Source organism: Callithrix jacchus, chromosome 1, assembly GCF_049354715.1.
Source record: "Callithrix jacchus isolate 240 chromosome 1, calJac240_pri, whole genome shotgun sequence".
Lineage (NCBI taxonomy): Eukaryota > Metazoa > Chordata > Mammalia > Primates > Cebidae > Callithrix > Callithrix jacchus.
In genome coordinates, this window is record NC_133502.1 from 92,591,138 (window position 1) to 92,616,010 (window position 24,873).

At 39.5% G+C, this 24,873-nt stretch overlaps 1 protein-coding gene across 4 annotated transcripts in view; it reads right to left on the reverse strand.

Annotated features, from left to right (window-relative positions):
- GDA (guanine deaminase) overlaps positions 1-24,873 on the reverse strand; it is a 115,402-nt gene that overhangs the window by 27,492 nt on the left and 63,037 nt on the right. For all 4 annotated transcript variants that reach the window (XM_035302525.3, XM_035302522.3, XM_035302518.3 and 1 more), the window contains 5 exons: positions 16,920-17,091; positions 9,679-9,766; positions 7,411-7,516; positions 5,860-5,887; positions 2,200-2,307 (listed from right to left, as the gene is read on the reverse strand). In XM_035302525.3, coding sequence (XP_035158416.2) covers positions 2,200-2,307; positions 5,860-5,887; positions 7,411-7,516; positions 9,679-9,766; positions 16,920-17,081 — 492 coding nt within the window. In that variant the 5' untranslated portion in view covers positions 17,082-17,091. The remainder of the gene's footprint in view (positions 1-2,199; positions 2,308-5,859; positions 5,888-7,410; positions 7,517-9,678; positions 9,767-16,919; positions 17,092-24,873) is intronic.

Consider the following 24,873-nt stretch of genomic DNA (forward strand, 5'->3'; position numbering starts at 1 on the left):
TGTGTGTAATCTCAAGATAAATTTTTCCAACAAATTCTTTTTAAATTCTAACCTACAGCCAGAAAAAATATAAAGCCCTACTTGAAGATAGTCAGGAGCCTAGAAATCTGCCTCTTCTGGTGCTGGTCTTTTTTTTGTTTTGAGACAGGGTCTGACTCTTTGCCCAGGCTGGAGTGCAATGACACAATCTCCGCTCACTGCATCTTTTGCCTCCCAAGTTCAAGTAATTCTCCTCTCTCAGCCTCCTGAGTAGCTGGGATTACAGGCATGTGTTGGCAGCTAATTTTTGTGTTTTTAGTAAGATGGGGTTTCACCATGTTGGCCAGGCTGGTCTCAAACTCCTGACCTCAAGTGATCCACCAGCCTCGGCCTCCCAGAGTACTGGGATTGCAGATGTGAGCCACTGTGCCTGATGGTGCTGGCCATTTAAGACAAGAGCTCAAGGTCCATCAAAAAGCAGACAGTGGAGTTCACTTATGCGAACACTGGAATTTGAGTAAAGAGAGCTGGGTTGAAGCCCAAGTTCTGACAGCTGTGTCTCCTAGGGCAAGTCTTCTTTTCTTTGGACAGCCATTTTCCCATCTTTCAAAAAAAAAAAGGGTGGGAGGTGGGGCTAGATGAGTGATTTTCCAAATTCTTTCAGCATTAAATGTATTATTCGTATAAAATTTCACAGAAATCCAATATAGAAGGCATAGAGGCACTGCCCCTCAGGGTACAGCAGTACTGAAACTCGGACCCTGTCCCCATTCTGTGCCCTTTGTTAGCTTCCAGAATGCGTTCTTCTGCAGAAAAAGGTTTGAAAATAGCTGAGCTAGAAAATTCCACAGTCATCAAGAAGCAGCCCATGATTCCACATGCAAGCAAAACAATAAGTCCTACTCCCCTACCCTGAAAAAAGCCCCTACGACTTTTCTCTATGGCACCACAAAGCCTAAGAGGGCATAATTAATACTTCCAAGAATGGCAATGCCATTTCTCTCTTTCCACAAGATAGAACATGCATAGCTAAATTTTTAAAAGAAAAAAAATAGCAGTGTTCTGAAAACAGGTGTTTTACCCAGACAACGAACTCCATCCCTGGCCTTGAGGAAATCCCAGACCATTGATGAAATGCATGGACACAGAAATAGAAGAAAGGACAACCTGATGATCCAAGTCATTTGCATAAATGTGAGTAAATGTGCGTACATCCACGTGCATCTCTCCAGCAAGGATAAACTTGATTTTGTTGTGTGTTCTTCTCATTTTATTTTTCATATATTTTTAAATGGTCACCTGTATTTTATTTTGTTAGCAACAGAAACATTTTGTTTGCAAAGTAGAAACATCATGTAAGTTTGAATTATATCTCCAGGAGATAAATGTGTGGGTTTGAATTAAAAATTTAAATATTACAGACTGCAAATAATAATAATAATAGGGAAGGTGAGAGCAGTTAATGGTTCCTAAGAAACTAGATTTGGGAAGCAAAAACCAAAAACACAATTTACAAAATGTTAAAGAATCAGTGTATTGTCTCTTCCCTGATCTGACCTTTCTTATTAGACTATCACCTCCTAAGAGGAGAAATTTTAGTACAGTACATAATTAAGCTTGAGTAGGGGGAGGGACACTCTCAATTTTAACCCAGATATAAGCTTTAAAAAGTGTTTTATTCCTAAATTGCAACAACTTAATGACAAAGTAAGATATACTTTTTTGTTCTGATTTTAAATTAAGAAACTCAGAACAATAGAAGTTTTAAATGCTATTTTGTAAGGTGGAAATTAGGTTCTTTTTGCTTTACAAATAATAACTGGTTTCTCTAAGAATGAAGGTACAGAACACTGAGAAAATATCAAGTAAAAGAGAAGTAGGAAAGGAATGCATTAAATGTATCCTACAGAGAATAAATAACAGTCTGTTATTGATCTTGCCATTACTTATAAAGATATTCTTGTCTTTAGAAGATTGATCAGAAAACATTGAGGGCAGTTAAGGAACTTCAGGTTTCTTATCTGCAAAATTAAATAATTAAATTAGGTGATATGTACAGGGGTCCTTTCTCTCCTGTCAAGCTGTGATGCTAGGAGATCTCAGTTGAAAAATTAGGGATTACTCAGTAAAAGAACTAGAGATGACTGGAGATTATGATTTCAGGGTACTGAGAAATCTTGCAGGTCTGCACAGAGGCATAAAGAGAAGAAAAATATTCACCTGAATGTGTATATCACGGGTTTTAGCAATGTTGCCGAGTCCACCCATCAGAGTCTCAGAGCAGGAGAGGGGAAAACGTGGTGTCACTATGGGCTTCACTCTAGAATACTGGAGAGAGTTAAAAAACAATTTATACCTCCTTCCTTGCACCATATACAAAAATCAACTCAAGATGCATTAAAGACTTAAATGTAAAACCGAAAACTAGAAAAACCCTAGAATGACAGGCATGATGGTGCACACTTGTAATCCCAGCATGTTGGGAGGTCAGCGCAGGCACCACCTGAAGTCGGGAGTTCGAGACCAGCCTCACCAACATGGAGAAACCCCGACTCTAAAAAAAATGCAAAATTAGCTGAGCATGGTGGCACATGCCTGTAATCCCACCTACTCAGGAGGCTGAGGCAGGAGAATCGCTTGAACCCGGGAGGTGGAGGTTGTGGTGAGCTGAGATCGAGCCATTGCACTCCCTCCTGGGCAACAAGAATGAAACTCCATCTCAGAAAACAAACAAATGAAAAACAAAAAACCCTGGAAGACAACCTAGGCAATACCATTCAGGACACAGGCATAGGGAAAGATTTCATGACAAAGACACCAAAAGCAATTGCAACAAAAGCAAAAATTGACAAATGGGATGCAATTAAACATAAAGAGCATCTGCACAGCAAATGAAACTACCAACAGAGTAAATAGACAACCAACAGAATGGGAGAAAATTTTTGCAAACTATGAATCTTACAAATCTATGCATCTTACAAAAGTCTAATACCCAGCATCTATTAGGAACTTAGACAAATTTATAAGAAAAAAACAACCCCATTAAAAAGTGGGCAGAGGACATGAACAGACACTCTTCACTGTTTCTCATATGATTGATGCAGCCAACAATTATATGAAAAAAGCTCAACATCACTGATCATTAGAGAAATGCAAATCAAAACCACAATAAGATATAATCACATACCAGTCAGAATGATTATTATTGAAAAGTCAAAAAATAACAGATGCTGGTGAGGTTGTAGAGAAAAAGAAATGCTTATATACTGTTGGTAGAAGTATAAATTAGTTCAACTATTGTGGAAGACAATGTGGTGATTCTGCAAAGACCTAGAGACAAAAACAGCATTTGATCCAGCAATCATTCTATTATACAGACACATGCACACATATGCTTATTGTAGCACTATTCACAACAGCAAAGTCATGGAATCAACCTAAATGCCCATCAATGATAGACTGGATAAAGAAAATGTGGTACATATACACTGTGGAATACTATGCAGCCATAAAAAAGAATGAGATCATGCCCTTTTCAGGGAAATGGATGAGGATGAAGGACATTATCTTAGCAAACAAATGCAGGAAGGGAAAACCAAATACCATATGTTCTCACTTATAAGTGGGAGGTAAATGATGAGAACACATGGACCCATAGAGGAAAACAACAAACACCAAGGCCTATTGGAGGGTGGAGGGTGGGAGGAGAGAGAGTATCAAGAAAAGTAACTAATGGGTACTAGGCTTAATACCTGGGTGATGAAATAATCTGCACAACAAACCCCCATGACACACATTTACTTGTGTAAACAAACTTACACATGTACCACTGAACTTAAATTTTTTTTAAAAAAAAAGTAAATTGGGTATCATGAATGTGAAGGGAACCTCAAAATGCATATCATATAGCAAGATGATGTTATGTCTTCATTTTGGGGAGAGTCCCCCATTCTAACAATCAGTGGAAGTACTGGGTTTCATGAAAACAGCTCAAAGTGCAGAATAAAGGAGAATATGTTCTTCAGCACCTAAGTTCAACAAAAGATCCCATCCCAAATGACAGATGCTCCTCTCCCACCACATTAAACCTCCAATGAAAGCTAGACTGGGTAGCCCTTATGAAAAGAATTGGAGGCTGAAAAAGTTTTGAGTGCTGGGGAGACTAAAAGCGAGGTGATAGCCTATTTCCTTTTATGAATACATCTTGTGGAGGTGTGCTGGTTACAGCCTTCCTGAGAATTACTCAGTTTTAGGATTGACTCTGGTACCACAGAGGTGAGTGGCCAAGCAGGAGAGAAGGACTCATAGGGGGTGGTGAGGATAAGGATCTACAAAGTTTCATCTAAATCTCCTAAGGTTAGATTGAAAGAAATTTTAAGATTTCTTATAATTTCCAATCAGGCTTCAAAAGATGGTAAGGGAAGGGTCAGACTCGCCAATCTAAAAGATTGCTTGAAGGAGCCACAGGCCAGCCTGTTAGGGGTGGAGGTAGGGAATAGCATTGTCTCCAAAGGCTCACCAACATCAGGGAACCACAATGGGGGGTGCGTGCAGGGTATGTGAGGTGTCACACACATGGGAACCAAGACAGCCAGTGGCAGAGGCATCAGGGCTGGTCACTTCCTGTGCTGCAGAGCAGGCCAAGGACACAAGTGGCCAGAGCCAATGTTACAGTGGCCGCCAAGCAGTCCCCAACTTGCAGGTTCCACCAGTCAGCCCACACCCTTCAAGCCCTCTCCCTGCTTCCCAGAAACCAATCCTGTGAAATTAGAAGATCCCAGAAGTGGGTAAGGGAAACCACTGAGGAAGGGAAACCTCCCCTGGGACAGTAACTCTAACCAGGGTGGTGACTGAAATTGTCCTGATAAAAATTGGATCAACTAAAAGCTTAGTGAACTTACGACACATTTTACTTGCCTGACGAAATTTAATTTTTCTGTTGCATATAGGAATGGGTTTTGGGAGTCAAGGAAACTATACACCATTTTAAGAATAAAGCAAACTTGATGTTTGCATGCATGTGAATGATGTCTAATCAGAGCCACTAAAATCAGTTAATGTTTCATGATTTCAAAACATATCTAAAACAAAGCACAGAGGGCTAGGTACAGAGCTGCCCCGAAAAGCAAAAACACCTGACCTCTGTTTCTGTAAGTTTGACTTTTTTTAGATCTCACAAATGAGATAATGCAGTATTGTCTTTCTGTGGCTGGCTTATTTCACTTATTGTAATGGGCTCTAGGTTCACCCACATTGTCACAAATGCCAGGATTTCCTTCCTTTTTATGGTTGAATATTCCACTGTGTTTGTATATATACATACACACTGCATTTTCTTCATTCATCTATCCACAGACACTTATTTGTTTCCATATCTTGGCGATTCTGAGTGATGCTGCAATGAACAGAGGTGCAAGTATCTTTTCAAGATGCTGATTTTGATTCTTTTGGATATACACCCAAAAGTGGGATTGCTGGCCTATGTGGGAAGATGATGGTCAAAGGGTAAACATTTTCAGTTATAGCATGAACAAGTTCTGAGAATCTAGTGTACAGTGTGGGTGGGAATAGATGTGTTAACAAATTTGATTCTAATAATCATTAAATGGTGCATACATATATGAAATCATCACATTGTACACCTTGAGTGTATACAATTTTTATTCATCAATTAAATATTTTTAAATAATTTTTTAAACACTTCTGACTTCACTGAGCTGAATTGATGGGTCCACAGTGACATATCAGGCTCTAAGTAAATACTTCTTCATGCATGGAATAAGCCAATCATACACAGACTAATTTCTTTCAAACAACATTATGAATCCTACAACTAGTACAAAGGCAATCCAAAAGCGAACTGTGAGCAAAGTTACTCACATTCCTTTGAAGCATTTCTGACACAAATCTGAAATAAAGCAACAAATGGTTAGAAAACTTGAGCATTTTCAAATAAACATCTTAAAAAGATAAAAACATGATTCTTCCATATCCTGATTTTCATGCAAACATTTCAAATGCTGCACATGTTCCACCACCACTAATTAAAGATTAACAAGTAGTAATTACTCTGCTTTCTTATTTGCAACCAGAGATGGAGTACAAAATCACAGGGAAATGTAATGTTACCATCTAGCATCAGTCGTGCTGTTCTCAAATATTTCCACAGCGCTCAAGCTGTTCTACTAGCTCAAGCTCTGTTTGGAGAAAGATTGCAATACATTATGCTCTGTGGATGTTAGAGTCATGAAGTCCTATGCACCTGGAGGCTTTTAGAAGTCATGAAGCTCTTTACTTCTAATTCTCCTAAAGTAGAAGCTACTTGTTCCCACAATATCACTATTTACTTCCAAAGGCAGAGTCCTCTTGGGGAAGAACATGGGAGCAAAGTAGAGGGAATAGGCCAGAGGTGGTTGTGAGGTACATGGGGAATGGGAGGGATGGTGGCCCACCAGATTATGCCTGCAGGGATGGTGGCCTCTGTAAAGACTACGAAATGGCTCCTTCTTCCCTGGCTAGGCAGCTGTAGTTTCCAGCCTTCTGGCATTCCTTTGGTTCAGAACAAAATGCAAATTAAGAGGGGATATTCTAGCTCCCTATGTTAGCATCTTATGACCATTCCAGCATACATCCAGACAACTTTCCTGTTCCCATAGTAGCACGAAAGAGTAGTGAAGGATGCATATACCACCTTGAGAAAACAATAAAAGATACCCAATTATGTAATTTTTGGTGGTTTAATTACAAAATTTTTTTTTCTTTGTACTTTTTGCCCTTCTCCAAGTTCTGTACCAGGTAAACACACATTACTTCGGTAACTTTTTAAAAAATGCTTTTTTAGTGAAAGTCTTTCGTTAACCTGTAAATGTAACTCATTTTTCCTAACTTCTTCTATAATATTTTATTGCACAAATGATTCTTCACTTCTATCATCATTTGTAAATTAACATATGCCATAGCAAGTATTCTTGCATACCCTCTGTTTCTACTCTTTCATTCTCTTTACTTACATTGACTATGAAGTGAGATCGTGTCACTGCAGAAAGAACTTTGAATTTGGGGCCACAGACCCTGGTTTTGAATTCTGGCTCTACCACTTAACGCTGTATGACTGTGAGCAAGCCACTTAGCCTATGTCAGACTCAGTTTCCTTATCATAAAAGACAGATGTCTCATGGAGATTTCTCTGAGGATCAAGTGTGGCCCTACAAAGGAAAGCTCTTTGTAAATCGTTAATGATTACTAAGTGTTTGATCAAATTCACTGTAGACTAGCTGACCCACTGCACTAAACAGAACATTCTGAGTCACTATGTCCACATCCCAGCTGGGTTGTGGATAACAGTCCTTGTTTCCTCTTTCCATCTCTAACTCTATCAGAGCAGCACAGGAACTCACCCACAAGACAAATCAAGACAAATGGGCTTTTTACCTCTCGGTTTCCTTGATCGATTCCTCAGTTGTCTCCTTGTATTCTGGAAAAGTGTCATTCAAATCCATGCAAACTTTGCCCACAAATGCCCGCTGTCCAAACTTATCTGTAAAGCATACACAAAAAGAATGTGAAGGCATGTTTGTTTCTGAAACAGTACTCTTTCTAAACTTTTTAAAACTGTTTTTAAATTAAAACCATAATGGAGACTATAAATGAAAATGTGAAAGATCATCCACCATCACACCACTTAAGAACAATAACCACCACAAACTCCCCACTCTGTTAAATAAATAGTAAAGGTTTTCTATTCGTCACTTTAACCCACTACCATCCCCATTCTCAGGCTGTCGGGTAATAATTGGGTGTTTTTAAGTTATTATTTAGTTTTCTCCTTTGCTTATACAATGTATCTATCTTTTTATTAAATGTACTACAGTCTTTGCTCTCATTTTATCACACGGAAAAGGAGCAAACAGCTTCAGGTCCTGAAGAAAAACTTTCTTAGTCATTGACATATCTACACTCAGTTTCTTCTCTTTCTTCCTTCTTTTCCCCCAATTTACAATCTCCCTTCTGTCTCCTACTCTACAACCACCCCTTGAATCTCTCTCTCCCTCTCTCTGTCATGATCCTCTTCTAGATAAAACACAGAATGGTTGAGGGATAAGAACATGGGCACTGGAGTTGGACAGATTTGGATGGACTCCTCATTCCTCTGATTACTCCCAGTGGTGGATATTATTTGGTTAAGGTCTAAACCAATATATGTCCAATGTTCTCTGCTACAGGCATGGCTGTGAGGAATACATGCAATAATATATATAAGGTGTCAGATACGTGGTTATCTAGGCAACATACTGCTACTATTCTCCACTGAAAGAATGTCAATATTATCTGTGGGAAATTTTACTCAGTCCTATTGGCAGCTCTCAGCAATAAAGAACCTAATCCTCATCAGGGGTGATGGAAGAATTCTATTTCAGCAAGAAAGTTGAGGTTGTATGGGAAAATGGTAACTGTTTTTATAGTGTCTCCATCTCTGTCATAAGAGATTTTTAAAAACCTTTCTGCTTCTCTCTTTCCCCTGTAATTCATTTTAATAACTGGCCATTAGACTAATCTTCCTTAAAATACTGCTTTGATCACCTCACTCACACCTGGACTCAGAACCTTTTACGGATCTTTGGTTCATATTTGAGCCCTTCCGCAATCTGAATCCTCCCATGTGCCTACCTTCTTCTCCCACCGTCCCCAGGTGACGAATCCACTCCTCCAGTTACACTACTGCAGTCCCTGCATCCACTATTGACCTTCCTGTTCCCATGCCTGCATCCATGTCATTTCCCCTATCTGGAAGATGGTAGGTCCTCTCCTCATCTTGTCTTTACTTCAAAGCCCAGTTTAAAGGCCCCTTTCATGAAGTCTTCCCAGATTTCCTAGTTCTGGGTTCTCTTTGCCTTCTCTGAAAACTGTGATATTTATTTTCAGTGTCACCCATAAGGTATTTTGTGTAAGCAAACAGTGGCATCAATGTAGTAGCCAACAGTATTTATTGAGCACCTGCTATGTACCAGGCAGGCACTGTGCTGGGTAAAAGTTTTGGAATCATCACCCTAAATCCAGAATCAGCTGTTCTGTTCTTACTATCTGTGCAACCCTGGGCATGTTACTTACTTTCTCTGAGCATTAGTCTATCCATTTGTAACGTGAAGACATCAGTAAGCAGCTCAGAGTGGCACACCCTAGACGTCTAGTAACAGCACAATAGATGCTACTAAAGTTAGTAATCAATATGTGTGGGTACTCTGTCTGGCTCAAGGGCAGAGACTATTTTTTATCTCACTGTGTTCCTAGCATGCAGCACAGTGTCCTGAGTCTAGCCAATAGTCACCATGTGTCTGCTGATATAAGAAACTGTTCCCACAGCTAGAATTAATGAAGTTTCCCTTAAAAGCCCTAAATTAATACACAAAATTCAGACTCATATATATCGTTCTGTAACCAAAAATTATAAGTAAATAATCAGAGTACTTAGAAAATAGAAAACACTCTTATCATATAGTTTTCTATTTTCTAAGTACTTTAGAAAATTTTCTAAGGGCCACACTGACATACAGACACTTAATTACTTGCAAAAAAAAATGTAATGCTCATGTTCTAGCAATTAAAAGGCAGGTCTGCCCACAAGTACATATAAGCTGTTTGCCACGATGGTCGGGCTGTTTTTGCTTGATGTGCCCATAAATCATGCTTTCATTTGCTCACCTGTAATTTCAGCAAGGAGCAGAGATGAGTCAGTGTGAATTGTTCCAAAGTAACAAGCTGTGGTTGTTCCATTCTTTAGTGTTCTCCTCTAAAAATAAATCACAAAAACCATGAATCACGTGTGCTCAGAAAAGTCACATGGTACATCCAGAGGAAAACAGAATTTTAGTTTTTAATTTTAAACTGTTTTTATTTAAATGTATGCCATCTTGATGTGGAATACAGTTAGGTAAATGGTAAAAGTATTTATATTCCAAACGTTAGCTGGAGGAGAAGCTGATACTTCTGATTTTTCCTAGATTCACACAGTTCTGTGCTTCAGAATTCATTAAAATGTGATACTAATGAATTCCTTCTTTCTTAGGATTGCATAAGGATATCCAAATTTTATTGCATCTGGGAGTATATAAATAAAATTTTTCTTCTAGTACAGAATAAAAATATTCAGTCAGACTTTTAGCTCAACCTGGAAGGTTGATCACATTATCTCTATCTCCTTTCCTTTGCAAATTACAATTCACATAACAGTAAAGGAGTACAAACGCTATTAACCCACAAGAAAAACATGAGAGGAGAGACATGAGCAGAGAAAACATTTCAACATCTTCTTGGAAGACAAAAAACATGGACAAGAACCTGGAAGCAACTTGGAAACGAGAGAAGTGTGTGGATCTTAGCAGGGGATTGGCTGGAAGTCTTTATGGGTATGATTAAACCATGGCAGGAACCCTGTTGAAATCAGCCAACCACCCCAACCTGTTCCTTGTAGAAGAGATTTACTCTTTGAAGAACCTGGATAGTATTTAAAGGCTACAAGCCCCAAAACACATGGTAAAGCAGAGGTTTAAGTGAAAATCTGGCTGACCTCTAGGGCACTCAGTCATTTTCCCCAGAATGCTACATGTATTCCTCCCACTACTCTTGGCAGAGGACTAAGGGATTCTTTTCTAGAGAAAATGAATGGCTCTAAAACAAAGACGTCTTCACAATGATGTTTGCAACCCAAATTCACCGTCTTCACTACTTATCCTATAATGAAGTTACCATCAACAAGTGCAGCCTCCACCCAGATATTCCAATCAGCACCTTAGAGCATCAGAGTATGAATGTATGACCAGGGTCTGTTAGATACTGGAGATAATCTATTATCAAAAAGATAAGGAGTGGGAGAAAGAAACTGGAAAAAATTTTAGAGAAAACATAATCTATAAAATCAGAAGAAAGCTCTGTTAAAAAAAAAAACCACTATGACTCATATCCGTAAAGAAATAAAAGACACTATTGCACCCACAAAACAAGAACAGAATGCTATGAGAATCAGAGAACAAGAGCTCTCCAAAAGTAAAAATATTATAACTGAAATGTGGAAGCCAATGGGAGGGTTGTAGGATAAATTCCAAGACAGTCTCTCAGGAAAAGGAAAAGATGAAAATCAAAGGTGAGAAGATAAGCAAATTAGGCTCAATCTAGGCAGTTCAACATTTAGAATGAGAAATCTTAAAATAATTTAATAAATGGAAGGAACAAAAATATTTGAGAAATAATATTTATCTCCAAAATTAAAATCTCATAGAATTCTCAGCACAGTGAATAATAAAAAGAGAACCCAAAGTAAGGCATATAATTGTGAGATATTAAGTCTGTAAGTAAAGAAAAAAAATGGTCATAGATAAATGACAAAACTCAAAATGACATTGGATTTCTCATTAACAGCGCTGGAAGCAGAACAATGCCTTCAAATTCAACTCATATATATCATTCTGTAACCAAAAATTGTAAGTAAATAATCAAAGTACTTAGAAAATAGAAAACCATCTAATAGAATGTTTTCTATTTTCTAAGTACTTCAGAAAATTTTCTAAGGGCCATAGTGACACACAGACACTTAACTATTTGCAAAAAACATGCAATGCTCATGTTCTAGCAATTAAAAGGCAGGTCTGCCCATGAGTACATAGAAGTTGTTTATCACAATAGGAGTTTTTGGGGGGGTTCTTTGTTTTGTTGTTGTTGTTGTTGTTGTTTTTATGGAGTCTTGCTCTGTTGCCCAGGCTGGAGTGCAGTGGCGTAATCTTGGCTCCCTGCAACCTCCATCTCCTAGGTTCAAGCGGTTCTCTTCCCTTAGCCTCCTGACTAGTTGGGACTACTGGCACCTGTTATCACGCCCAGCTAATATTTTGTATTTTTAGTAGAGACGGGGTTTCACCGTGTTAGCCAGGATGGTCTCAATCTCTTGACCTCATGATCCGCCTGCCTCAGCCTCCCAAAGTGCTGGGATTATAGGTGTGAGCGACCACACCCAGCCAGGAGTTATTTTTAACACCGAATTTTATACTCTGGTAAATTATCAATCAAGTGTGAAGGCAGCATAGAAATATTATTAGATACTGAATGACTTGAAATTTTTACTCTCCATGAACTCTTTCTTAGGAAGCTTTTAGAAACTGTCTTTTAGTAAAATACGAGAATAATCCAAAGAAAAGTAATTCCTGGATCCAGGGAGTGCGCATTAAACTCAGGAAAGAGGCCAAGAGAATGCCAAGGTTACAGTACTTCCAGAGAGAACGCTGATCAGAAACGAGAGAATGGGAGGAGGTGAGAAGATCTTCAAGAAAGAAAATGGAACTCGTATTGCCTGATCTGTGTAAACACTTGGAAAAAGGACTCGTGGATTGAGTACTTTGGGGCATGTCTGTAGCAGAAGCTTTTAAAGTCCAGAGGAAAACCTTCCAGACAGTCGCTCTTGCTTACATTTTGCCTGTTATTAGCTACGTGACCTTGAGAAAGCTGCTTACATTCCATGTTTCCTCCTTTGTGAAATAAGAGGGTTTTCTTGACTAGCACAGACATCAGAAGCTCAAGTGTCTGCAGGATCAAAATCATTCTGAGTTAAGATAACAGGGAGGAACATGCCATGCCTTAGACAGCAGCCTCTAATCAGATCCCGTGTGTTGCATTTTTGCTGTTGTTATTTTGGGTTTTGTTTTTTGAGACAGGGTCTTACTCTGGGATGCAGTGGTGCTGTCATACATCACAGCTCACTTTAACCTTGAATTCTTGGGCTCAAGAGACCCCTCCTCCTCAGCCTCCCAAGTAGCTAGGACTACAGATGCATGCCACCATACCTAGCTAATTTTTTTTCAGACAAGCCCTTCCTATGTTGCCCAAGTTGATCTTGAACTCATGGTCTCAAGGGATCCTCTTGACCTCAGACTCCCAAAGTTGTTGGGATTACAGGCATGAACCACTGCACCTAGCCCAGTCAATTCTTTTAAAAAAGCAAATGAGGATTCAGTAACATTGGTTAGTCTCAAAAGTCAAAAGAATTTGGAGACCTGGATTTTTATGTCAATTTTTCCAAATTTGAAGACAATTTTCACACAAAAAATAGATCTGGCTGCCAGCCGAGATGTTTAGAACCTGCTAGTTACAGACAAAGATGAGCTCTCCATCACAAATCTGGGTGAAAAGCCAATACCATAACAAAGGTACCAAATTTAATCTCCTCCAATGACTAGAAAAGTGTATGCGTCCTAGGATGTGCTCAGTAAATATTTACTGAATGAACACCTGAGGAAGCAGAATTACTAAAACAAGAGATATAAAATGAACTAAAATTAGCATCCTTTGTTAAATAGAACAGGATGTTGTATCCTTGAAAGAGGACCAGGTTATTATAAACAGTAAGAATGAATTAATGATTTTATAAAATTGGGCCACACTATTTCCTAAGAATGTAGTATGAAAGAAAAGTTCAGAGACATGAAAACAGAACCAGAAGTTTCAACATTTTTCCAATAGTAATTATCAAAAGAGAATAGATTGTAGAGAGGAATATACTCAGAAAGAAAAAGAGAAATAACAGAATTCCTAGAAGAGAAGGCAGACAGGAATTCTCTTATTGAAAGAACTATGTATTAAAGGGAATGAACTGAAGAATTAAACTGAGAATGAATTGAGACGATCAACAATTATAATTTCAGAATATCAGAAATGAAGGAAAAATCTCAAAGGCCAGAAAATTAACTAGAAAGAAATGAGAATCAGATTGACGTCAGGACATTGGATGCTGATAGATAAATAATTTCAAATAGAATTCTCTCTACAGCTAAGGCCAGTTCAAGAGTAAAAAAAAAAAAAGTAAAGCTCTTTTTGATAATTCTAGGTTTTAGAATGTTTATCACCCATCTGATTGGAAAGAATTGTCAGAGGATATATTCCAACAAAATGAAAAATAAATGAAGACAGGGTCCAAGTAGCAAAATAAAAAGCAAAGCTCATAGTTAAATTACTATTATTATTATTTTTGAGATGGATTCTTGCTCTGTTACCCAGGTGGGAGTGTAATGGCACAATCTTGACTAACTGCAACCTCCGCCTCCCAGGTTCAAGCAATTCTGCCTCGGCCTCTTGAGTGGCTGGGATTACAGGCACCCACCATCATGCCTGGCTAATTTTTGTATTTTTAGAAGAGGTAGGGTTTCACCATGTTGGCCAGGCTGGTCTTGAACTCCTGACCTCTGGTGATCTGCCTGCCTCAGCCTTCCAAAGTGCTGGGATTACAGGCGTGAGCCACCACACCCAGCCATGCACTAATTTAATTTGCCTAAAGTTTTTCTTTCAACAACTAGAATAAACTGAAAACACTAGAAAGTTCAGGAACTGCCCTGACTACAGTAAAGGACAGGACAGGGAGAGCCCTGAGAAAGGGAAGAAGGAAAGGAGGAGGAAACCCAAAGCTATTCCTGCTTATTCCCACTGAGCTCAGCCCACTGAGTAGGCTACATGTCTAGTTAACACATCTCAACACCTTTAAACAGATTTCAGCCATACCCTCAGCATCTCCTACTTAAAAGTTTGTGGGCCCACTCATTCATTATCAGAAACATAAGAAACAGGATATGTACTCTGCAATTCTTTTTTTTCTTTTTTTGACACAGAGTCTCACTCTGTTGCCCAGACTGGAGTGCAGTGGCCTGATCTTGACTCACTGCAACCTCCCCTTCCCAGGTTCAAGCATTCTCATGCCTCAGCCTCCCAAGTAGCTAAGATTACAGGCATGTACCACCATGCCCAGCTAATATTTGTATTTTTAGTAGAGACAGGGTTTCTTCATGTTGGCCAGGCTGGTCTCGAAATCCTGACCTCAGGTGATTCACCTGCCTTGGCCTCCCAAATTGATGGGATTACAGGCCTGACATCAAATACTTAAACCACCTCCACGTCCAGCTTGACATCAAATACTTAAATCTCTGATGTAAGAAATCATTTATATGGAGTATTGCCTGGAATATATATAGTCCCTGATATTCTATCTCTCTAAACATAAAAGAATGCTCTATTTGAACTTTTTGTTACTATAGCATCTTTACAATATGTATTTTGGGCTGGGCATGGTGGTTCACGCCTGCAATCCCAGCACTTTGGGAGGCCAAGGCGGGTGGATCACTTGAGGTCGGGAGTTTGAGACAAGCTTGGCCAACATGGTGAAACCCCATCTCTACTAAAAATACAAAAATTAGCCAGGCGTGCTGGTGGGTGCTTGTAATCCCAGCTTCTCAGGAGGCTGAGGCAGAGGAATCACTTGAATTTGGGAGGTGGAGGTTGCAGAGAGCTGAGGCCATGCCACTGCACTCCAACCTAGGTGACCAGAGTAAAACTTCATCTCAGAAAAAAAAAAAAAAACAAAAGACAGCTGGAGTAGGGGGAAAATATGCTTTACCTTAAAAAATGTGTTTTTGAAAATCATAAAGGCAGTGTAAATTTCATAGCTGATTTTTCTCTCTGGGTCAGTTTCTAAAATGTAAAGTCAAATTCACGACTAACAAGTGCATGGACCCCCACAGTAGGCATTGATTTCTTGAGTTTATTTTATTTTCCTCCCCACCTTTTTCCTTTGCCTTGATTTCATGACTCATTTTCTTTTGTTGTATACTATGCGATTTTAAGCTATCTCACATCATTTTTAGAACAATGTGAGGTATAAATAAATTTTGAGAATAAAGATTTGGTGTGGTTAACACCATTCATTAACACAATGCGCCAGCTACTTTATACACAGCTTTAGTCCTTCTCAGCTTTTCTAATGTCATGTGGTGCATGCTAAATATGTAAGATCCACAACTGCACTGAATTTATAACTACGTGAGGCAAGTATATAAATGTTAGCACTTGCTTTTACTCTTTAAGGCTGGAATTATGCCAGACCAAAAAAACTGGCAAGATGGTTAGGTCAGTTGATGTGGAAGGCTTGTAATACCGCCACCACCACATGCAGTGAACCCTTAGGAGGAAAATCATCAACGGGCCCAACAAAAATCCATGAGTGTTCAGACCAAGTGTGCTGAACACCAAGATGTAGTGGCCAGATAAGAAGGCATTTGTGCTTCAACTCCTCACTGCAGAAACTGTTTCTGATTCCTGAATGGATTCTGATTCTGGGCATAGGATGGAGTACAAAGAAAGGAACTGATTTTCCTGAAAGAGAAAGAAGGACACTTTCAGACCTTTCAACATATGGCTGGCACACGCTACTGCCACTTTTCAATGACAGTACTAGCCCCAGAGTTCCCTCTAGCGGCGTCAATGCTCAAGTGACATTCTCATGTGCCATGCAATATGGGACCATCCGATTTTCCTTCCTTGCAAAGCTCCCAGAGTAACTTGATATCCCTTCTAACAGTAATTTACATTTTTAATTTTAAACTTCCTTGGGTATTTTTAAGGCAAACAAACAGAGCTCTAACCATGTGCCAGGTACTATTCTAAGAACTTCACAAATATTAACTTGCTTAATTATCATGAGAATCCTGTGAAATAGGTACTATCATGATCTCTATTTTTCACAGATGGGAAAAGTGAGTCACATAACTTTGCAAAGGTCATATAACGAATCCATATGGTCCTCAGAACAGCATTATGGATTGGCAAGAGTATGGAAACACACATATTCATTAAGCCCAAATTTGGTAAAGTAAAACACAGGAAGTAAAAGCATAATGTAAACACACCAGATTGGGGATTTGGAAAATTGGATTCAAATTTTCTCTTTGCCACTGACTAGCTGTGTAGGTGAGGTGGTCACAAACTCACTGGGCTGTGAAAAAGAAAAAAACTTTAAAATTCTCTATGGCCCATCTTAGGCTTAACTGCCTATGCTTTATAACTTAAATCTGTCCCAGGAAACTGATGGTTCTCCAGATGACCACACAGAATGCCATACTCACACACAAGATACTTACGACAACTCTGGTATATACTTCTTCTGCAAAGTCAATATTCTGGAATCTGTGTTCTGTGGGAAATGTGTACTTGGTCAGCCAATCCAAGAGTGGCAGGTCCACACTACTTCCAGAAAAGGAATACTGAGAGGCATGGATGTGTGTATCAACCAGCCCAGGCATGAAGAACTCACTGGAAATTAAGATGAGAGGAAAAGTATTCAATAGTATCTTCAGTTATTTTCCATATTTTTAAATCACATTTTCTCTCAAGCATGATTTCACTGTTCACCCCATACAGGTTTATAAGTGATACAATCAGACAACTGTAAATTCTCCAATCATTTAAAGGCCAGGACATAAAAATGAAGCTCTGCTAGGAGAGATATAGCTCCTAAGTTGGAATCGTTAGTGGGGGGGTTAATCAGTGGTCACAAAGGGAGAGAAAAACGCAGCACTGAGCAGAAGCAAAGCAGTGGTGGCACAAGACAGGAGGGAAGCTCTGATTGAATCCTGTGACTTTGTTCCTACAACTGATGGTTGTAGGTCAGACAGCAAGAAGGAAGAAGAGGTCTGTAAAACCTCTAGAGTCATGCTGAGGAATGTGCACCCGAGTCACTAAGGGCAACTGGAGGTGAGAAACAGACTGGCTGCAATTTTATGCAATTTTAGACTCTGCAGTTATCTTGATCTTGTCTGACTATAAGAAACCTAGTCTTTTCCCACGTGATATAGAGACTGAGTTCTGAAATAGAAGCAGCAAGAGCAAGCTGGTTAGGGACAGGCGATCTTAGGAGATGGATTACAAATGGGCAGTGGTGGTCACATAACTCTGAAGAGGGAGTTATGATGCTGTGGCAAACATGCTTAGGATGCTTTGATCACCAATGCTGCCACCCTGATCCAACAATTACTATTCATATTTCTATTAATTTTTATAATTAGAAAGTTCTGGAAAGTTTTCAGAGACACTACCCACAGAATCGAGGCAGCCCGGTGCTGATAGACACTTAAAGCTTTTCTAAAGAACTAATCCAGTTGACCAGTCACTATTAAGTGTCCAATGTCATCCAGATATTTGCCAAAAGACGGGATGCTCCACTGCCACCATTAGCCTAGGTAAAAATCACTTAAGCAACTTGAACTTGAAACCTGACATCACAAAGAATTCCTCATGCTATCAAATCAAATGCATACATACCACCTAACTATAAGCCAAACAAAGTCATGAGTAACTAAATGCTTTATTTTAAAACAAGAGCAAGGAATGGCAAACTCAGTGGTCATCTTGATTTTGTCTGATTACTTTTCTATTTCCATGGAAAAGACTAGCTTTTTTGTAGTTATTATAATAATGACGGTGACAGCAGCTAACGTTTCCTGAACATGTACATTCACCAGCACAGGCACAGCATTCTGTGTACATCATCTCACCCGTGGGCAGCAGTTGAGATAACTGTATACATTCTGGTTTTGGTCTGCTTAGATCTGAAATCAGGTTTCACCATAACTCAGCAGTTAGATATTTGACATATTACTTTTTTTTTTTTTTTGAGACGGAGTTTCGCTTTTGTTACCCAGGCTGGAGTGCAATGGCACGATCTCGGCTCACCGCAACCTCTGCCTCCTGGGTTCAGACAATTCTCCTGCCTCAGCCTCCTGAGTAGCTGGAATTACAGGCACGCACCACCGTGCCCAGCTAATTTTTTGTATTTTTAGTAGAGACGGGGTTTCACCATGTTGACCAGGATGGTCTTGATCTCTTGACCTCGTGATCCACCCGCCTCGGCCTCCCAAAGTGCTGGGATTACAGGTTTGAGCCACCCCGCCCGGCCGACATATTACTTTTAAAAAAAAAAAATCTTGGCTGGGAGAGGTGGCTCATGCCCATAATCCCAGCACTTTGGGAGGCCAAAGTGGGTGGATTATGAGGTCAGGAGATCGAGACCATCCTGGCCAACATGGTGAAACCCCAATTCTACTAAAATACAAAAAACTAGCCGGCGTGGTAGCACATACTTGTAGTTCCAACTACTTTGGAGGCTGAGACAGGAGAATTACTTGAAACTGGGAAGTGGAGGTTGCAGTCAGCCGTAATCATGCCCCTGCACTCCAGCCTGGTGAAAAAAAAATTTTTCTGTGTGACTCAGTTTCCCCTTATGTAAAATGGAGCTAGTAGTAACATCATAGGGCTGTCATGAGGATGTAGAGTGTGTAAGAATAATGCCTAGATAATGGAAAACATCAATAAATGTTATTGATGATGATGATTACGTAATGCTCACAAGAGACTTACGAAGTATAAGAGTACTGTTACCCTCCTTTACATAGGGTAAGCTAAAGCTGAAGTAACTTGGAAAAAAGTAACTGTTAACTAGTCAGCTGTGAAGCTGAGATTCAGACCCAGGCAGTTTGTCTGCAGGCTCAGTACTCTTGGTAACTATGTTCCATGTGATGGAATTGTTAATTCACTAACTATGGAAATAAACAAGAGTGACAATATTAAGGCCTATACAATGTGGGAAGCCCTCAGAAAGGGACGGTGGAATATGGATTTCTCTCAGGTATCAGTCACTGACCTCTCCGCAATGTCAGTCCTTCGGACCTTTGCTTTCTCCCCCACCATAAAATGGAATGGCAGTGAAAGTTCATTCAGTTACATTGTTTAACCAAGTATTTCCCAAATGTCTACTCTGTTTAAGAAATTTTGCCAAGCCCTGCGGAGACTCCAGAGAAGAATAAGGCAGACTGTCCTCAAAGACTTTATAATCGAGTTGAGAATATTAGGGGTGAATGAGGGAGAGAGAGATCAAGGAGGAGGAAGAAAAAGGAGGAGAAAGAAAAAGGGGAAGAGAAGGAGAAGAAGAGGAAGAGGAAGGAGAGGAGGAAGAGGAGAGGAAGAGGAAGAAGACAAGGAGGAGGAGGAAGAGAAGGAAAAGGAGAAGGAGGAGGAGGAGAAGGAAGAGGAGAAGAAGAAAAAAAGAGGAAGAAGAAGGAAAAAGGAGAAAAAAAGAGGAAATCGAGAGGTAGATCTGGTCAGACATAAAAAGTCTTAGAGAGCAATTTCACTTCTATTTACCCAAGTGAAATAAAACAGGTTTACAAAAAGAATTTTATGAGAATGTTCACAGAAGTTGTATGCACACTAGCTCCAAATTGGAAGCATTGTAAATATCCACCACAAGAAAATATGGATAAACAAACTGTGGTTCAATGTAATACTCTTCAGGAATAAAAAAGAGTGAACTGATAGACACAACAATATGAACAAATGTCAAAAAGATTATATTGAATAGAAGAATCCAGACACAAAAGAGTACATACTGAGTTATTCTATTCATTTGATGTTCAGAAACAGTCAAAAGTAATCTACGTGAGAGAAAACGGTATCTGCCTATGAGGGGCTGTAGAGACTGGAACTTTCTAGGATAACAATGTTTTACATCTTGACTGGTGTGCTGGTTATGTGGGTATATATATATATATATTTGTCAAAACATCAAATTATGATCTGAGATCTCTGCATTTTGCTGCATAAAAATTGTTCCTAAAAGCTGCTGAAAACACTGTGGACCCCTCAGTGATGACTGAGCAACCCCAAGCTTCTGGAAGAATTGGCAAAACCCGAGCTATCTGAAATAACAAGAAACAATTGTTGTTGATTTTTAACCTGTGAATTCTCTTAGAATTTGGTTTCCCTGAAATGAGTTATTTGCTTTGTGATGCTTGTTACTTACTATATCAATTACATTTGAGAAAAGCTGAGCTGTAACTTGTAACTTTGGCCCTGCTGAGCTGTTCTTGGAAAAACAGGAACTTGGTGAAATGGACAAACCACGTAGCCTGACTGCCCGAGAGAAATGACAGCACGTAATAAGCTTCTCATTGCAGAGAGCCTATAAATGGACGTGTAATGGAGAGGCTTATTACCTAGATTCTTTTCTCAGGAAAGGCATATTAATCATGGCCCTAGAAAGGGAATGTGATCGTTATGGAGAGCCTATAAATGGACGCCTAAGGGGCTTCTGTTTTGAAATAAACCTCTGGGGTGGAGATAAGGGTTTAAAGTCTTTCTTCTCCCACTGCTCCTCCTGGCCTGCATGGAGGCCCCCTCCTCTTGCAGTTTTGTGGTCAGGCTGGTTGTCCTGTGTCAGATCCTTTTCCCCCTGCAGCTGTGAGCCCAAAGCATTTCTTGCTGATGATTATAAGTTTACGTTTAACCTCTATTCTTGCTAAGGTGTATGGTTTCTATACTGATATTGTGATCTTTGTGCACTGGTTTGGCAAATGTATTCTTTTTGTATGATCATCATCACTACAATGCTGTGTGGCCTTGTTCCCCTCCCTTATAAAAAGAGCCTAATAAAAAACTGAGGTTTTCAGGGAAATTGTAGACATCCACAGAGCAGCATTATGTGGTGTCTCCCCTGGGCCCAGCTTTAAGGAAAACTGTTTCTGTTTTTTTTTTTTTTTTCTTTTTCACTGACCACTCAATCACTTTGAGAGATCCTGAATCCACGTTGTTATATTGGGAGCTGGTCTTCCATAAAAAGCAACAAAAAAGTTTTTTAAAGGGTCTTGAATACTCAGTTTAGTGAATTAACATACATGTGTTATTAGGGAGCTAAGACAAAGGGAATTATGAGAATATGTGTTTGTGTTTTGTTTTTTATTGGCAGACTATGACATATTGAGCTTAGGGTTTAGGATGATGAATCTGGGGGTGGTGGCCATGTGTCAAGTGACGCTGCAGACTTGCAATCCGGAGGTTTTTAAATAAAAACGATGGTGATGGATACAGAAAGGAAAAACAGGAATATGAGGAAAAAAAACTTGATCTTTTATTAGCTCTAGGAAACAAAAGACAGAAGTCAGTCAAAGCAAGTGAGTTTTGTGTATTTTTTGTTTTAGTTTCTTTTCTTTTCTTTTTTGGTTTGAGACGAAGTTTTGCTCTTGTTGCCCAGGCTGGAGCAATGGCAAAATCTTGGCTCACAGCAACCTCTGCCTCCCAAGACAAGCAATTCTCCTGCCTCAGCCTCCCAAGTAGCTGGGATTATAGGCACCCACCACCACGCCCAGCTAATTTTTTTGAATTTTAACAGAGACAGGGTTTCACCACGTTGGCCAGGCTGGTCTCGAACTGCTGACCTCAGGTGATTTGTCTGCCTCAGCCTCCCAAAGTGCTGGGATTACAGGTGTGAGCCACTGCGCCTGACTGTAAGTTTTTGAGCACATGAGCCTGACAATATGACATAAATAACAGAGAATCTAGAAGGAAAGTCTGTTTTTTAGGGAGAGGGGGTTGTGATGCCACACCAAACCTAGTGTCAAAGTGTGACCTCCAACTGTCCAAGAAGTAACTGGGGGTGTGGGACAAGAGGTCACATAAGAGTTAAAGAAAGGATTCAGATTTGAGGGTCCTCTCTATGCAGGTAACACTAGAAGTTGGCCATGCCAGAGATCTCTGTGGAAGAAAGAACAAATCAAAATCTTAAGCAGCACCTTCCACTCAGGAGTAAGACTGAGAAAGAGAAGATCAGATCAATCTTGGCAGAGTTACTGTCAGGAGGATAGAGGTAACCCAGGATGGAGAGGTGTCAGGGACAGTAAGGAAAGGACAGTCAAGAAGGGGCAGCGCAGTGATCAGTGCCAAAAACTGCAAAGGTCAAAAATGTGTGGCCTCAGGAATAATTCTGAGACCCCAGTGCAATCAACAGGCGAGACACCCAATTTCGGAAGGATTTAATTCTTCATTTAAAACGTACTCACTGAATCTCTAGCATGCTTTGGTTACCGCACTAAATGCTAAACCATGGTGTTTGAGAAAGTCCTGTGTAGACGGAGAGCTCCCTTTTAAAACATTTGGTAGTGAAAGGATGCAGAAGAGTTCAAGTCGCTGTATGTTTTTCATGTAGGGGAAATGAGTATGTTTGTTGTAGCTGAGATGAGAGAGTAAAAGATGATTCAGAGTACAAAGTCTTCACAGGCAACAGAAGCGCAAGGATTTATTGCATCTGAAGCATGATTTTTTTTTAAACCCAGAAAAGATAGAATCCTTTTTAGGAAATGGGAACCATTGTGAAGTGATTATTAATAGAAAGATTCTCAGAATAAATGTTATAGTCCAGGATTTATATATAAGTAATATATATTTATGTGATAATATCGGTACACACAGAAGCAAGAAAAGGAAGATCTGGGATGGCAAGTTTATTTTCAACTTGCAATTTGTTGGTGGCTCAGCCAGGATTCAAACTCAGTTCTCTGTTCACAACATCACTTATGACTAAATTGTAGCTACTAAAAGCCCAGCTGCAGGCAAAGCAGAGAAGAGATCCGGAGGCTGCAGCAAAAGGTAAAAAAGCTCTCCTTTCTCCCTTCTTTTCAGCTTTCCTCTTCTCACTTGACTTAATCAGCACCATAATTTCCTCTAAGAATCTCAACTTCCCCAAGATATTACAAATCTGCAGTGTCGGCCAAGCCATATCATAACCTGACCCAACATGTATACATATACATATACATATATATATTATATATATAATATCCCTATATATGCTTATCAGAACTAGAACCACCCATCTTTTCACCAGATGGAAAACATTAATAAACTGTTATAATCAAAACACAATATAGGTGTGTATCAATACATGTGTGTATTGCCCAAACCATCGTCACCCTTGTCAACCTGCTCCAGAAAGTAATAGCCCCATGGGCCTGGGAATCCAGGTTATTTGAAAGTGACTGTTCCGTTGCATAGAAAGAAGCATGGCTGTAAAACAAACAACATCCTGTCTTTATTTAAAATGTTGGTATTTTGATCTTTGAGAGTTTTTGCATTAATTTTTTTTTGAGACGGAGTCTCGCTCTCTGGAGTGCAATGGCATGGTCTCAGCTCACTGCAACCTCCACCTCCCGGGTTCAAGCAATTCACCTGCCTCAGCCTCCCAAGTAGCTGGGATTACAGGTCCTGCCACCTCACCCAGCTAACTTTTATATTTTTAGTAGACACAGTGTCTCACCGTGTTGGCCAGGCTGGTCTTGAACTCCTGACCTCAAGTGATCTGCCTGCCTCGGCTTCCCAAAGTGCTGGGATTACAGGTGTGAGCCAGTGCACCCAGCCATGCACTAATTTTTTTATTTTAAAATATTGCCTTAAAGTATTTGTCTTGATTACTGAGTTTTTGCCCTTCCCCTGTTGCCTTTAAATTTTATGCCTGAGGTAAATGCCTCACTCCCCTCATCCTAATCCTGGCCCTGCAAACCTGTCCTTCATCCATGGCTACCGTCTGATTCACTCCATAGCACTGTCCATGGTACTCCAGTTGTGATTTTCCTTTTTAAAACATCCACACGGTACCTAAGGTAGACCTGTAGGTACACTGTGTACTCAGCCAAGTCTACTAAAAACTGTCTGAGACATTCTTTTACTTTAATCATGACTTAAATTCAACTGCACATAACTTGTGTGCTCGATATAAGAATCTCTTTGCATTTCAAATATAATTTTTATTTAAAGACTTTGGCCTTCTACTAATATTTAAGTTATTTCTTTTTTGGGGGGGGGTATGTTTTTTGTCTTAGTCTGCCTCTTTGTCATTTTCTCTTTTGTTCCTAGCTCTTCTCTCTTTTTTTTTTAAGAGCTCCTGAATTTAAATTCTAAGTAGACACATGAATAGAGTTCAATAAAATTACTTTATTGGTGCGAAGGAATGCACCCACAGATGCTTCCCTACTTCTTTTTTGTTTTTTGGAGAGAAGGAAAGAAAAAAAAAGGAGTGAAGGAGAGAAAGAAAGAGAAAGAAAAAGAGAGAGAGAGAACAGAAATGTTCCTTTACTCTAAAAATGGGTATTAATGGCCGATCAATATTTCATTTAAACCTATGACTGGGCATGATGTGGTATTGACAAGAATGTATATTTTGTATATTTAAAGTGGAGAGCTCTATAAATATTTATTAAGTTTACTTGTTCC